At 36.8% G+C, this 17,615-nt stretch overlaps 1 protein-coding gene across 1 annotated transcript in view; it reads right to left on the bottom strand.

Annotated features, from left to right (window-relative positions):
* Epha6 (EPH receptor A6) overlaps window positions 1-17,615 on the bottom strand; it is an 839,925-nt gene that overhangs the window by 160,080 nt on the left and 662,230 nt on the right. Inside the window, exon 12 of the mRNA XM_050149039.1 lies at window positions 14,386-14,511. Within this exon, the coding sequence (XP_050004996.1) occupies window positions 14,386-14,511 (126 nt within the window). The remainder of the gene's footprint in view (window positions 1-14,385; window positions 14,512-17,615) is intronic.

Genomic DNA, 17,615 nt, shown 5'->3' with positions numbered 1-17,615 from the left:
AATAAAAAAGTATATTTATTCATCAACGTACTATTTAGAATCATAACATACAGTGAAATAAAAAGACATTTCTCAGTGTTTTCAAATTTCTGGCAAGCTACTCTGAGTTTTTTGGAGAGTAAATCAGTGATAAGTTAAAAATTATGATATTTTAAATGTACTTTTAATGGTCTTCATACTCTATAAATTTGAGTAACTAAAATTCTTGTTGAAAGAATAAAATGTGTTAAATTTAGTAGTAGTTGTAAAATACTATAGCCATCGAAACGTTTGCTGTAAATATAATTTAAAACTCAGGTTTTAAAACTCAGGTTTAAAACTCGTAATGGGGGAGCAGTTCTCAGTGGACACTTTTCATTTAAAAGGTTATTTGGCATTTAAAAGGTTATTAAGGATTCAAAAGTCTTACACAAAGCATCCTGTATAGTGAACTCTTTAGTGAGCATTTTGTCTTTTTATTACTTTTTTTGTTCTCCTTTCTATGAATTTGTTTATTTATATACATGTGTAGCTTATAGGCTAAGCTTCACATATGAGGGAGGACATGCAGTTTTCTCTCTAACATTGGCTGACCCTTCTCAATATCACTCTTACTTCATCCATTTTCCCATAAAACATTGCTATCAAACTTTTTCTTTATATCTGAATGATATTCTATATTGGAAACATGTGGCCTGTTTTTATATTTAGATTTTATTAGTATGTTAATTTTCTCACTTGTCATATACTTGGATCCTTTTCACCCTTCCTATTCCCTTTTATTCTTCCTCACTACTTTCTCTTTTGCTACTAGTCTTCTCTTTTCCTTTAACCTCCTTCTTCTTTCATTTTACTCACACAGACACACACAGACACACACACACACACATTTGGGTTTTATGTATCTTTACAAAATCTAAGGCCCTCTCATGTCTCATGTGTCCTTTTGCCTACATTCAATCCTTTTTCATCACCTACTATTACTTTTCCTTGCTCTCCTTTCTAAATATTATACTATACATACAGTCACATTTTTAATGTACAATCATACATACATATACTATAGACTAGAATTTGCATATGAAGGAGAATGTTTCCATTTTTTCTTCTGATTCTGAGTGATATTACTCAAATGTATAAATTCTAAGTTCGTCCATTTTCTGCAAATTTCCTGACTTATTTTACAGCTAACCCTGTGTGTATTTGCATTTTCACCACACCTTCCTTATGCGCTCATCTGTTGAAAGACATCTATGTTGGTAGTATTTGATCGCTATCATAAAGAGATATCAATAAACATGTATGTTCAAATAAAAAATATTTCTAAGATCCAAAAATGAGAGAAAAATGTGTGCTGTTTTTTCTATATCTGACTTATTTTGCTTACTGTGATGATCTTCAATTGCATTTATTTTCTAGCATATAACATAATTCATTTTTTGTTATGTCAGAAGAAACTTTTGTGTGTATAAACTACATTTTCTTCATTTGTCTGTTGTCCAACATCAAGATTGATTTCACGACTTAGCTGCTGCAATAAAGGTGTGCAGCTTTCTCCATAGTAAGTCGCCTTAGATTCTTTGGGTATAAACCCTTAAGTGGTATACTTCAGGCAGATGCTACTTCTATTTTTAGTTTTTGAGGAATATCTATACTAATTTCCATAGTGTCTAGACTAATTTAATCCTAACAACAGTATAAAGATTCCCTTTCCCCATATCCTCACTAGCATTTAAAGAGAGTCTTAGAGTTAGACCAAATGTGTGTTGTATCAGGAAATACATGGGAGCTGAAGGAGGACAGTTGCAGTTTATAGAGATGTTCTGGGGTGTCAATTTGAAAGGGAGTGGAATTGTTGTGGTCAGTTTTGATTGCCATCTTAGTTGAACTTAAAAACACTCAGGGCATTAGTGAGACCTACCTTCATGTGTGTCTCTTGGGGTGTTTCAGAAAGACCTGCCTTAAATGTGGACAGAACCATCCCTTGAGATGAGGTGCTAGGATGAACAAAAATAATACAAGGTGAAAGAAATCTGTGCCCAAGCAATTTTTTTTGTTTCCTGATGTGAGTAGTACTCCAAGATGTGAGTAGTCACTCACAGGTCTCAGCCTTTATAATGGACTCTATCCTCTGGGTAGTCAGTGAGAATAAGCCTCTCTCTCTTAAGTTGCTATGCCAGTAATTTGATCACAAAAGCGTGAGAGAATATTAAAGTCTTTTTTAAGTGAAAATGACTGAGGACAATATGTTTAGGAGCTCTCCTGATAGGCTCAAAGAGTCCCCAAAATTCTATATAGTTGAAATCAACAGGTTTATATGTTTTTAAATAAACAAAATGGTTTCTCATGAGGTGGCTATTTTTTGACTTAAATATCAGACTACATTCATTTTTGAAAAATGGTTTCTACCAGAAAGTTTCTGTTTCTTCTTTCACTATCTGTGTGTGCCTTCTGGGCTCTGTTGACAGGCCCATATGTATAACAACAGTCTTGGTTACTAATAACCGAATGAAATTTGATCCATGTTTCTCCTCATTTCCTACTTTTAACATTTAAAGGTGATCCCAATGCTCTTTCTGAAATGTTAAAGAATAAACCACTGCAGCCAATTATAGAAACAGCTAAGTAGAAATGAGGAAGAATGATCTACATTTTTAAAAGCAGGAACAGTTCTTAGTCTGAATTTACTTAAGAGGAAATTAATAGTCTGAAGCTAAAAAATAATCAGCCAAGAAATTAAACAATGACAAAAACCTCAGCCAACTTGCATTTTCCTGCAGTTCCAGAGAGCTGAGACATGCCATCTGTATCAACGAGATCCTGTTATTATTATCCTGTAATATTCTTCTTTTTTTACTAGAAATTGTCACATGGGCAAAAGAATTCTTCTTGTCAAAAAATGTCATGTAGACCATAGAAATAGCTGCTCCAGATGCCTAATGTTGCACTGCCTGTCACTACAGTAAGTGGAGTGTGTGAACTGCCTTACATAATTTGAAGAGCATAGGCTTTTTGTCTTTGAACATTTTAAGAATTACTATTTAATTTTTAAAAGTGTGTGTATGTCTATAGCATATGTGTATATGAGTGTGCAGATTCTATTGGAGGCCACACACATCCAAGCCCTTGTAGCTTGCATTACAGGCTATATGACATGACATATCAGTCATGACATGGGTGTTGGGAAATGAACGGTCAGCCCCTAGATGAGCATTCCATATTCTTCACCACTGAGCCATTCATTCATCTCTACATTTTTATTTTTTATTAGTGTTTGAGAATTTAATATGTATATATAGTGTTTATACTAATTCCACCTCCTACTCCCTCCTAAGTCCTTTCAGACTCTCCAGAACTTTTCCTTCTCTACTTTAAGAGTAGTTTTCACGAGTTTGAATTGTACATATTTACTAGAGTAAATATAATTGGGAGCATCTCTTGAAATTGTTTTATTTATTGCTTTCCAATGATTTCTTCTGATTTCTTTGGGTGTGTATGCATGTGTATGTGAACATACATGAACATGTGTGCCCATGCATGTTGAGGACAGAGGTTGATGTCAGGTATCTTTCTAAGCTGCCCTCCACCTTCCTCTGTGGGGAGGAGGACAGGATCTTTCACTAAACCTGGTGCTCACTAGTTGTTTAGGCTGGCCAAGAGCATCAGGGTATCCTCCCCTCTCTGACTCACTGTGAATTACAGGCTTATACTAAGTGCATTTTTTTTGGTAAGGGTTCATTTATTTTTACTTGTGTGCATGTGTTCATGTGTACTGTGTGTGTGCGTTTCTGTGTGTGTGTCTCTGTGTGTGCACATGTGTGTACATTCATGTTGGTGCCTACAGAGGCCAGAAGAGGGCCTCAAATCCCTGGGAGCTAATGGCAATTGTGAGTGTCACTCAATATTCCTGCTGGGAACTTAATTCCAGTCCTCTGTATGACCAGCATGTGCTCTTAATCTCTGAGCTATCTCGCTAGCCCCATCCATGCCTGTCTTTTAACATGGGTTTTAGGAATCCATACTGAGTTACTCAGGCTTGCAAGTGAAGCATTTTACTGGCAAACAAACAAACAAACAAACAAAAAACAAAACAAACAAAAATCCCAAGGCCTTATTTAGGTAAAAACAAACAAACAAACAAACATTTTGCATAAATAATTTATAAATAAATGCTACTTGTAAATCAATAATTGCTTTATTTTTTTATTTTATTTTTTTTAATTGCTTTATTTTTATTTAATAATTTCATCCTTGTGGCATTCCTATAGGGATTGACATTCCTAGTTTAACAGTTTAATTAGCATAGCCAAGACTTGAAACAATTTCCAGAGACCAACTACTTGTCTTTGTGCATGAATCTCGAAATGACAGTGGAATCTCCATTAGTCATAACATAAAAAGTCACACTAAATTTTTATGTCTTTCTACTGAAACAATCTGGAAAGAAATTACAGATTATATGCTTCTGTGACAATGTGTGAAGACAGACACATTGTATAGGCAACTTACGTATGAACAACAGCAAGTAGGTCATAAGGAGAACGGCTGGAAAAGCCTTGCACTTTTTTCCTCTCCTACATCCCATTTATGATAATAATTTGTGATAAGTTTATGATAACCATTTTAATACTCAATTATGTATTGCTTTTTTAAAAGTACTTTCCCTCAAATTCTAATAAGGAATGTAAACAGACAAAAGTTTCACACTTGTAATTTCACTTGTTAAGGGGCATATATGAAAGCATTTGAAAGTGGTAACGTAAAAAAAAAAATTCAGCTCCTCTGTGGGAGGGTACTGGAGGTACTGTCCCATGCTGAGTCTTTTGAGAGTCCAGAAAAACACTAGCTCTGCATTTCCTAGTGGCCATATAAATGTTGTGACTTCCAAACTGTCTTTTTGGTTCTGTAAGTGGTAAGATACATAGTTGTCCAGTTTTCTGTATTATTCCCAACCAGAAAAAAAAAAAAAAACCAGTAAATTTGAAATAAAAAACAAAAGTCTGTTCTATATATTCAGTATATCCTGGTATGGAAGAACAGAGCCTAAAGAAAACTACTCTGAAATTAACATACAGTGTCAGTGATCCTTCTCTATACTCCATTGTCCACCCTGCCTGCCCTCCCACTATCTACCCTAACCCATCCTGTGCCTTTATCCATGCCCCCTTCACACTACCTGCGTTCTCTATATTTTTTTTTAATTTCCACAACTGTAATGATTTATGAATTTCTTGCCTTCTATGAATAATTTAATTTAAACACATTTATCTAAAGATTCAAAGCTAAAATTCATATACGAGAGAAAAAAATACATGAAATTTGTTGTTCTGGATCTGTGTGTCTTTTCCTTATTTATGAGTTTCATTATTTCTTTTCAGTTGGATGTTGAAGGAGGAGTGAGTGGGCCTGCATTTGGTCCCGGCCACCCTGCTAGCTTACACCCGAAATAATCACACAGAAATTGTATTAATTAAATCACTGCCTGGCCCATTATCTCTGGCCTCTTATTGGCTAACTCTCACTTCTTGATTTAACCCATTTCTATTAAATCTTTGTTCACCACAAGTTCGTGGCTTACTGGCAAGATTCTAACCTACATCTGTCTCAGGCTGGAGATTCATGTCCTCTCTCTCTCTCTCTCTCTCTCTCTCTCTCTCTCTCTCTCTCTCTCTCTCTGCTCTCTTTCTTCCTCCCAGCATTCAGTTCTCTCTCCCCGCCTACCTAAATGCTGCCCTATCAAAAGGCCAAGGCAGTTTCTTTATTCAACCAATGAAAGAAACACATAGACAGAAGATCCTCCTACACCAGTCGAATACTATTCTTTTGTACTTATGTGTCATATTTCATTATCTGTTCATCAGTTGGTAAGCATATCAGTTGTTTTCTTTTTATGGCTACTATACTTTGAATGAAACTGAGCATGGATAGCAAAGCATATCTCTGTACTATGATATAAAGTCCTTTGTGATATTTCTGGGAGTGGTATTGGATTTTAGATTTTTGAGACGCCTCTATACTGATATCCACAGTGGCTACACCAGTTTGTATGCTCACCAAAAATAAATAAGTGTCCCATATCTATATCATCATTTGCTGTTATTTCTTTCATTGCTCTTAGCCATTCTGTCGGGTAAGATCGAATCTTAAGGCAGTTTTAGATTGCATTTCCCTGATGGCTAAGGATGCTGAACATTCTTGACCATTTCTGTTTCCTCTTTTGAGAGTGCTCTGTTTAGTACAATCCCCTAATTTCTAATTGTTGGTTGTCTTTGTGTTTTGGGTACTCTGTGGATGACCTATAAATAGTGCTGGTGAGATGGCTCAGAGGATAAGAACTTCTTCCAAGAGGTCATGAGTTCAATTCCCAGCAACCATATGGTGGCTCATAACCATCTGCAATGAGATCTGGTGCCCTCTTCTGGCCGACAAGGATACATGCAACCACTTTGGAAATCAGTGTGGCGGTTTCTCAGGAAATTCGGGATCAACCTACCCCAGGATCCAGCAATACCACTCTTGGGAATATAACCAAGAGATGCCCTATCATACTACAAAAGCATTTGTTCAACTATGTTCATAGCAGCACTATTTATAATAGCCAGAACCTGGAAAAAACCTATTTGCCCCTCAATGTAAGAATGGACAAAGAAAATGTGGAATATATATGCATTAGAGTACTACTCAGTGGTAAAAAAAATGATATCTTGAATTTTACATGCAAATGGATGGAAATAGAACACACTATCTTGAGTGAGGTAACCCGACCCAAAAAGATGAATATAGTATGTACTCACTCATAAGTGGATTCTAGCCATAAATAAAGGACGTTGAGCCTATAATTTGTGATCCTAGAAATGCTAAATAAAAGGTGAACCCAAAGAAAAACATATTGTCATCCTCCTGGATACTGGAAGGAGACAAGATTGCCAGGCAAAAATTGGGAACTTGGGGGTGGGGGTGGGGTGGGGGTAGGGGGAGATGGGGAGATGGGGAGAGAAAAGTGAGAAGGGGAGGATGGGGAGAGCTTGGGGGAATGGGAGTGTTGGGATGGAGGAAGGGTAGATATGGGAGCAGTGAAGTATATATCTTAATTAAGGGAGCCATTTGAGGTTTGGCAAAAGACTTGACTCTAGAGGGGTTCCAAGGTGTCCAAGGAGATGTCCCTAGCTAGTTCCTTGGGCAGCTGAGGAGAAGGAGCCCGAAATGGCCCTATCCTATTGCCATACTGAAGAATATTGTATATATAATAAATAAATAAATCTTTACAAAAATAAGTGTCAGTATAGTTCCTGCATAGAGTTCTAGAGCAGACTCTTCCCTCAATTTTCTAGCTCACTCTTATCCCGAATAGTCAGTCAGTCAGTCAGTCAGTCAGTCAGTCAGTCTGTCTGTCTGTCTGTCTCTCTCTCTTTCTCCTTCCTTCCTTCCTTCCTTCCTTCCTTCCTTCCTTCCTTCCTTCCTTCCTCCCTCTTTCTTTCCTTCCTTTTTTCTTCCCTTCTTTCTCTCTTTTCTCTCTCTCTCTCTCTCTCTCTCTCTCTCTCTCTCTCTCTCTCTCTCTCTCTCTCTCTCTCTCTCTCTCTCTCTCCCTTTATTTTTATTTCTAGCCCTGTGCTTCTTGTTCAGCTCACTGCTCTTTGACATATGCATTTTTCAACAAGATTCTTGGACAATTTGGTAAGGGCTGGACAGACTCAGATCCCTACTTGCACCATCTACACAGACAATTAGAATGAAATGAACTTTTAATTCTAATAAGAAGACAATTGCTAAATTTATTATACACAATTAGATCACTGACTACCTTCTTCCCAGCCTGAGAAGTTACTATTTATATCCGAACTTTTGCTGTAAGTTTTACAAGATGTTTAAGTTTTCTTTCTTGAAGTTCAGTTTAGCTAAGTGCACTCTCTGCAAGACGCCTGTGAAAAGAACCGTGAAAAGCCCACATTGTGTCAGAGTGCGGTTTCCACTGTGCTTTGCCCTACTAAGCCAAAGATTGAGTGCTGAATGGCGATGTATTTGTTCCAGGGCTGGTGTCTCTCTTACTCATGTTCTTAAGTGGCCCAGCTGCCCAACAGGGCATGCATTGCAGCCTGAGGGAATGGCTCTCTAGAGGCAAAGAGGTACTGGAGCAGCCAGGACCCTTTGGTGTTCTTAATTAGGGAGAAAACATACGCACAAAATAACCCTACTCAATGCCAAGATTAAACGCTGATTCACATGGAGACTCAGCTAAATTAGCAAACGGTATAAGGCTGTTTAGAATTTTCTTTGTAAGAAGAAAATGATTTTTTTTGAGAAATCCTTCAAAAGAATTGAGCACATCCTTAAATAGAACTAAAATAAATGGCATCTAATCTAGAATAATAAACAAGATCTCTAGGTGCTGGGTACGTTTTTAGTGAGACTTTAAGTAGTTATTTAAGATTTATATTTTTTAAGATTCAAACTTATTCAAATGATAGTAAGATAAAAAAGAAGCTTTTATGTTAATAAGAAGGCTTAGCCAAGGTCAAAGGCTAACGCTTTTTAAAGATTGTGAATAGACACATATAAATGGAAGAGAGATTTATTTAAAGGCTCTTTTAAGATTTTTCATGTCTTTCTGGCAGATAAGAAAAAAGCTCAGAGCATGTTCAAGAGTTTGCTATCAAATGTACTGTGCAGTTGCTTTCTTCCTTTTTAAGGTACCATCAGTCTATATAATGGCGACAGTGCTCACTTCTCACTCTGAGCAGGACTTTGAAAGCAGAACTAGACACATGCTCCCTTTTCTGAGTTTCAGTCTGTCCAGTGACACCCTGAAACTTACAGAATGCATGCCCATCTTCTTAGGAAAGAAAGTCTATAGCCTTCTGCTAACTTTCGGTGTTCGGCTTGGCTAAAGAACTGCCATGTTTTCAGTTTTGTTACAAAAGATGACTCTTACCCTTCCCCACAAAAAAGAAAAGAACCAAAGTACAGCTGTGAGGAATCTGAATCTGTGTCTTGTATCACTGGATCATATGACTTATCCAGAGGATTCTTTCATTTCATAACCCATATTCAAGTTTCTCAAGTGTAAGATTTGTAGGTTTTAATAACATCTGTAATTCAACGTATGTTCCTATTCTGACTTTTTAAAATTCCAAATGCTATTTTGAACTTGTCTTCCTTAATTTTAAATCGTTTCCCTACCTTTGTAGTACTTTTTCTTAGGTAAGTCCAAGAACCAAAGCATGTGCCTTCTCTTTTAAGCCCACTGAATTTGAATAATAATCAAGCTAACTAAATAAAATCTGAATCTTGATCTGGTTTTTGATTGGTTATAAAATACATCCTAAATGGGTGATTAAAAATAACCCTCAAACTTAGCACTACCAACACAAATATCTTACCTAAAACTTCCAATGTTGCAAATATTTTACCTGGAACTCACAATATTGCAAATATTTTACATAGAACTACCAATGTTACTTACAAATATCTTACCTAGAACTATCAATGTTGCAAATATTTTACCTAGCGCTACCCATGTTGCAAGTATTCTAAAGGAGGTATTTTCTTTTAAAAGCTTAGCACTGCAGTTCTAGATGTTGACTTCCTCAGGCTTTGGCTGCTTGGGTATACTGTCCTTCTTTGTGTGACCCTGTTCCTCAGTGCTTCTCTCACCAGAGGTGGCAGTAATCATGCTTCCTTCTTTGTTCTGCCTGAATCTTTAACTTTGTTTCCCTTCTTCTTTGATACCATTCTTCTGGCTTTTCTTTTGAAGCCTGAAGCTGTAAAAACTTTAGGGAAGGAGAGTTCTTTAGAAAAGAGTAACAAACAACTCTTGAGTAGGGACTGAAAGTTGGTACAGGGTCGTAGTCATGAGCATAGCAAGGATGGAAAAAGGGGTATAGTAAAATAGTACATTTGAATGGCTTATATGGAATTTTTGTACTTTGTTTTTACAGTTCCCTTCATCTCTTGATCTAAGCAGGCACACTGACACATTCACCCATAATTCATCCTGGGTAATTGGCAATATTTACAACTGCAAAATATACAGCAGATACACACCTCCGTTGAATAATAGGAGTTTTTTATCCTGGGGATCTTCTACATATAAAGTATATCCTGTAAGGAGTTTTTATACTAAGTACAATGATATTCTAATAAGGCAATTTTTGTATGCACTTTGGAAAATTAATTTAATAATTATCATCTTCAGGAGAACAATTTCTAGTAGGTGTTGGTTTAGTAGTAGTTGTGTAAGTGGTTGGGTTTGGAATGTTTCAGATCAAAGTCATTTCCCACCCTCTTTAGCATGCCTGAAAATATGGAGACCAAATGTTTTAATCTGATTATTCTGAACTGCTGTTTGTTCACCTTTAAAATTTAATGTATACTTTTCCACTGTTGATTTCCCATGGTGCAGTGAGTTCAAACAAACTGTTAGATTTCCTTAACATATGGTTTACTCCACCCCAACCTGCCACCTAGTCATAATCATTCATGCTATTTCTTTTCTGCCTCCTCTGTACAGGTCCAGAGCTAAGAATATCAGCAACAGGAGGCATGAGACTTCTGCTACTTCAAACTCATCTAGTATAATTTTAACACCTAAACTATATAGTTTATACTGAATAATAATATTTACAATATTTCCCTAGCTCCATATCAGACAGTATTTCACATGAATCAGAGAAAGAAAAATCGTGATATTTGTTAAATAGGCTGTGGAGAAATTGTTCTATTTATTCAGCACCGTGTATCCTTTGTTGTGAAAACGACAGTTGGAAGTTTAGTGACTTATACAAAGTTGGGCTGTGAACCCTGTTGCTACTGTGGCTAGCCAAGTGCAGGAGTGCAGGCATAGAAAGGTTTGGATCTTTGAATTTAAGAATGATTAAAGTCTCTTTCTCTGAAAACAAACAAAGTGATATTAAATATCACTAACTATATGCCTAGAAGCCACACATCTGGTTTTGGAATCACTGTGTGTTCACATTTACACTGTTTTCCAGTTCCAGGTAAGCAAAGAAAGAGTCTAAGAAAGTTGGCTATTTTCTCAAACCTGTCACACAGTGAAGAGACTCTCAACGGCAAATAAGGAAAAGAGTTGTTCTTATGGTACAGACAGACAGACTGAGATGCTCTGGAGTAGCTTCGGCTGCTAAGACTACTCACAGAGGAAATATTAGGGAGATTTCCAATGCCCATTTGGTTTTCTGAACTTACCCATTTAAAAGTCCCACTCGCTGCTGCATGCTCTTGAGCATTTGTCAAAATATCCCAGTGGACTCAGAAAAAAACAAACCTTTCAAATGACCTTTCTAGAAACAAGAAATTCACAAATGATTGACGGCTTTTACACAAATAATGACAAGCTTGTCTATTTTCTGGTTCTTGTGATCTAGTGACTGTCCTATGATTGAAGTTCTGTGTTACAAGTAAATGCCGCAGTAGAAATATTGCCACTTCACAGCAGGATATGGTGCAAAACAAAAGATCAGTATAATCCTTCCACATAAAACATAGCTGGGCGTCTCATTTAAATATGATTAACAGGAACTAATTAGCATCAGTCCTAGAACAGGTCTGCTAATTCTTCACTGGCATGGGAACTGTGTCGAGAGAATGACAAATTATGTGGCATATAATCACTTAGTAGATACCCAGCAGGCATTCCACTTCAGCTGGTTCTGGGAGTGTCCCGGTAGCTACGGGAAAAGGAACATTGCTTCCTGTCCTTGGTTTGGTATCCTAACCCTGAACGAACATCTGGTTAGATATTACATGACAGGGGAATACTTCAAGGTATTAAATGTATGGAACAAAAAAAAATCTTCACATGATGACTGCAATATTTCTCTTAACTTAAGACTATGAAGGAAATTAGCCAGAGTGGAATGAGAGAAAATACAAATCACCTTTGAAAATGCTGCAGTCTTAGCTGTAAAGTAAGAAAATGTACAGGGATCATTTATGAGAGGGTTATGAGTCAGGAAAAGTGAGCGGAGTTAATTTCCGTTTGAAGGAACAGGAACAAGTTGAGATCTATAAATGTTTCACGCAGCAATTTTGCTTCACCTGATTTGTATGTAAGTCATGAAAACGGAGTGGAGTTTTTTTTTTTTTTTTTCTCCTATGAAAGCTGGAGGCAAATTTGGCTTAAAGCCTAGAAGAATAGAGCACTGGGGGCTCTCAGATTCTGCTCTGGAAGCGAGTTTTTGTGTTTGTGTTGTAGAAAGATCATCTTCCTTCTGTCATTCCCAATGGCTAAATGACAAGGGCTATTTCAATTTTTTTGCTAGTAATGCAAATAATTCAGATCATTATTAAACTTCATAATGTTATTTTTGTCAGATATATCTAAACTTAAAAGATTTCCACTAATGTTAAGGACTAAACCACTAAACTATTAATTCTGTTTATCTACTCAACTCTAACCTGTGATATATTAGTTATATAAACTAAAGCTTCATTTAAAAAATAGTCCACCGAGAAACCACACATACACTGAGCAATTTACAGAGCTGATTGACTCATTATAACTTTAGAGTAGTTGAATTTTGGAAGTCAAAATTAAATACCTTGAGTTATCTTAGGCAATGACTCTTTATTGTCCATGTTGTGAGTGAACTGTGGGAAAGAAAACAGATCCTTACCTTCTACCAATCTAAACATCAGATAACATGGGAGGCCTATGGCAGTTTCCACTTTACTCTAGCTGCCTGCTCAATGTTTCCACTGATGCATTTAAAAAGTGTCTTGATTGAGGACTTTCTTTGTTTTGTGACTAAAAACCTTCAGGAGGGGGCTGGAAAAATGGCTTAGAGTTTAAAAACACTTGCTGTTCTTGCAGTATCCACATGGCATTCACAACCCTCTTTGGGCAGCAGGCACTCCTGAGGTGCATTGCTATATGTGTGTATACATATACATAAAATGAATCTTAAAAGAAACTATTTCATCACTATCCTTGTTGGAACATGGTTTTTGGGCAACTTAAATATGCAGTCCTGGGTCAAGGTCACTCAGAGTTCTTTCCATATTAAACTATTTCTCATTCTATTTGAGGTGAGAATTGTAATTTTTCTATGTTACCAGTCATTATGAATATAGTTTAATTGATGTAGGACTTTTCCCCCTTGTCATTGGCAATGACTCTAAAATTTCCCCATATCATCCTCACTGTTCTATTTCTCAGGACATAAGGGGTAGAGCACCATCAGAATTACAATTACTAGTCCTTTAACTTGCATCACTTTGGTTCGTAGGATAATACTGTCAGTCATAAAGTCTCTAGGCACAGCTTCACCTGGCAACAATAAAGAAAATGACATCAAAGCCTATTAACTGCTAGCTGATTTTTATATATCAAGATAATTAGATGGCAAGAGGAAAATATCAGAATAATTACAAGAACAGTTGGCATTAAGAAAACCAAACAAATGTATATCTTGGAACTTTTTAAAATTTAGAATTCCCAGCCGTGCCATATGCTCCATTATCCTCCACTATCCCCTGGAATACACCTACAGCATTAGCATAATTTATACCATTGCCATTAGTTATGATAAACACACAAGAATTTTGATGTAAAAAGTCGAGTCAACATTCACATAAGTGCAAAGTAGGTCTGCATCATTGGCTGTGGTGAAGGATGACAGCTCTAGACTTCATTGAATGATAGAAATAAAGGATTTATGACAGTGATGCATGAATATCTCATAAAAATTTTTACTAAATTCTGAAATTGAGGTTTAGAATGTGAGATATGCTATATCTTATTTCATATTTTTTGTCAGTTTATTATTTTTAGAGAGGACTGAATTTAAATTTCTTTTTCTTTCCTTTTTTTTTTTTTTTGGTATTTAGAGACAGTCTTTTTCTATGTAACAGCCCTGGCTGTCCTAGAACTTACTTTGTAGACCAGGCTGACCTTGAACTCACAGAGATCCACCTGCCTCTGTCTCCCATGTGCTGAAATTACAGGCTTCCATTACCAAGCCTGATTTGAATTTTAATCTCAAAATTTTCTTCCAAGTTTTTTTAGTTTCTGGCTTTTCTTCAAATCGTTTTCCTTTAGTGAAATGGAACCTTAATTAGATCTCTATAGACTTGTCCAATTCCTCTTTCTGTCAGCGTACTGAGTTTTCAGTTCTCTTTTGTGGTCCATTCCAAGCAGCAAGGTCACTCTAGTTCTTGCTTATGCAAACTGTATGCTAAGTGGGCACTTGGGGTTCAAGACTTTTACCCCGTTTTGATTCTATTTCACAGCACTAGGTGTCACAGATGTTCTTCCTGCATTGCAAAGAGACACTGGCATTTATTCCCCATGCCTTTGAGAAGTATTCAGTTTGCACTATTTCTCTATAAGCTGTGAGGAGAGTTCTATTGCTCGCTGTGGTGGTGGAGGAATGTATTTGGGATACCTACCAGCAGGAATCCTGGGGGGCAGAGATCCTCCTGCTGGCACTGGATGTGGGGCCTGGATGCTGTTTAGAAACCCAGCCCTCAGGAAGCTGGGGCAGAAGGCTTCCATGCCAATTGCTGGGAAGGATCCTTGGAAAAAATAAAAAAAATGTTGTTAATTAAAGGCTTACTCATGGAAAATTTAGTAATTGTTTACATGCAATTAAACTTATAGTCAATAATAAAAATAAATCTCATTTCAAATCTCATTTATGTTTTAGTTCTAAAATTCAAGTATTGGGATATACTTTTTCTCAAAAATTTATAAGACAATTCTATTACATTTTAAAGAAAGAAAGCTCCACTTAGCTAGCTACAATTTTTTTATATAAAAAAAATTCTGTGTATATTAGTCAATGTTCTCTAAGGAAACAGAACTTGTGGAATGTGTGTGTATTTACATATATATTGGATTTTTAAAAGATGTCTTCTTACAGGCTGTGCTCAACAGTCCAGCTAGTACAATAGCTGTCTATAATGGATGGTCCAAGAATCCTGTAATTGTTACATCCACAAGGTTAGATGTATCAGTTGGTCTTCAGTATATACCAGAATCCCAAAGAAACAGGCTCCAATATCAGTGAAGGAATAAACTTGCCAGCAAGAGCAAGCAGGCAAAGAGTAAAAGGTTTCTTCTTCCATATTCTTTTTTTTCTTTTTAATTTTATTTAACTAATGTATTTTTCCATTTATTTTATATACCAACCAGTTTTCCCTCCCTCTTCTCCCATCCCCTCCACTTTCCCACATACCCCCTTCCCATCTGCTCCTCTTCCCTCTCAATTCAGAAAGGGGTAGACCTCCCATAAGCTTGCACAAAGCATGGTACATCAAGTTGGGGCAGGACCAAACTCCTCTCCTTCTGTCCAGGTAATCCAGCATGGGGAACAGGTTACCAAAAGTCAGCTAAGCAGCGGGGAGAGGACCTGCTCTCACTGTTAGAAACCTTACTGAGAGACCAAGCTATGGGATTGTCACACAAGTGCAGAGGGCATTATTGATTCCATTCAGGCTCCATCTTGATTCATTATCTAATTATAATTAAAGATTTAAAAGTAGCAGAATACTATACTATAATAAACCATTCTCTCTCTCTCTCTCTCTCTCTCTCTCTCTCTCTCTCTCTCTCTCTCTCTCTCTCTCTCTCTCTCTCTCTCTCTCTCAGAAGGAGCTTCCTATCCAACCTTGGCTGGCCTGACTGGAACTTTTTCAGATCAGGTTCGCTTCGAATTCATAGAAACCCACTAGGCCTCTTTCTCTCCAGTACCGGCATTATAAGTTATACACTACTACACTCAGTTCAAAATTTCCAAATCTGCATTTAGTTCCGAGAGTCAGACCATGGATGGTGAGGCAGATACGAATATATGTCACGTCATTTGTATTACCCAGATCTACATGAACGATAAAGATGAAGAATAATAAAGATATTGTCCCAATAGAATCTGAAACCCATGCTGCACCAAAAAGAAAGAATCCAGGAGTAAACCAGAGAGTATTCTTCAAAGAACAGTGAAAAACATGTTTTTTTTTTTTCTTGTGACTGCATAGCATATTCATCATGGATCACAAATAGCTCCTGTGTGTAAGGCCTCCCCCCAAATGTATTTTCTGTCCTGCCGTGTACTCCATCATTGCTGGACAACAGAGTCACTAATGGTGCCTTTAGCACTTGATGCCAGATGGGTGTTGTCTTATAAATGCACATAGCATTTTATTTAAGGCCACAAAAGAAATGATATTGCTACAACAGAAAAAAATATTGTAAGAAGCACAGATTTAATTATATGTCATGAAAACTAAAACAGTTCATTTTAGCTGACAATGGATTTATTAAACCTGAAGAATAGAAAGATTGGTTCAAGTACGTTAGACCTCAAGAAAAAGAATAACTCATTCACACAGAACAACAACAAAAAAAGATATAAATGAAACAACCGCGGAAGCAACTTAGAACAAAGCCATCTAGAGCTGTGCTTCTGAGCAGTGTAAAGGCACTGCACATTTCAAGATGTTGTCTCGTTTTTACTACTTTTGACAGCACCATAGAAAACTACCAATTTAGAAAAGATGCTCATTATTTTAACTCCTTGAAAAGAACTAAATACAAACATTACTTCATTGCTATGATTACATTTATTACTGTGCGCTGTTGTGACAGCTGTCACATCTAATAGCAACTTTCATTCTTCTCAACTTACTGCACCTTTCTTGATGGCTTTTTTTCTGTTTCTTTACCACGGTTAAAAAGGTCTTTCGTTTATTGCAGTGTCTGTTTCTTAAAGTACTATCACCTTATGTAAAGGCTAATAAAACCCTGTAAAAGTGCTGTGCATGGATACATAGTCTGCTGTAATCAGGCATTATGTGATAACCACACTTTATCATTTCTCTTCACTCATAGGAAATCAAATGTAAGGACTTGTTATAGATGGGATATACAATGCCCCCACAGGTGTTTGTTTTCACCAGCCTGTTCCTTGCTGGTGGGGTTATTAGGGAACTTTCTAGAAATTTCAGCAGGTGGCACTTAACTGGAGGAAGGGGATCGCTTGGAGCAAGTCCTTGGGAGATATCTTATCCTTGGACCTTTGCTGTCTCTCTCTGTTTCCTACACACCAACAGATAAAGAATAGCCTCTGCCATAAGTTCCATCTAACAGGACATTCTGTCTGAGAACATGGAGCTAGGCTGAAACCTTTGAACCCAAATAAATCACTCCTGTCTTTAATTTCTTTTCTTTGGGTGTTGCCACCGCCATACTAGAAGTCACCAACACAGGTTTGATATGAAATGATTTTAACAGGCTCAGTCAATTGCTCCAGTTGCTCACACTCTTGACTTTTATTTTTTTAATTGTGAGACATATTAATAATTTATTTTATATCTAAAGTTGCAATGTCCAAAATCTATAGCAGGAGAGTTGTCATTTTTTTTGAACGTTTCGATTTTAGTTATACTCAGTGGAGTAAGCATTTATTAAATATTTATAACATGAATACTTGCATTTCTGGCTTGTTAGTATTTTGAGTCTTTCATTAGAACAGTAGTTCTCAGGGTCAGTGGCACATGGACACTTACGACATCATAAATTAGGATGGTGAAGTTATTATTGGTGCTTAGTATATAGAGGGTTGGGGCCTTGCAATATATAATGTACTGCCATGAAAAGAAAAACTGTCTCTATAGGCTAG

Source organism: Alexandromys fortis, unplaced genomic scaffold (genome assembly GCF_014885135.2).
Source record: "Alexandromys fortis isolate MF-2015 unplaced genomic scaffold, M_Fortis_MF-2015_v1.1 scaffold_4, whole genome shotgun sequence".
In the NCBI taxonomy this organism is placed as follows: domain Eukaryota; kingdom Metazoa; phylum Chordata; class Mammalia; order Rodentia; family Cricetidae; genus Alexandromys; species Alexandromys fortis.
The sequence above is the reverse complement of the archived record's forward strand: the minus strand, read 5'-3'. Positions and strand labels throughout refer to the sequence as shown.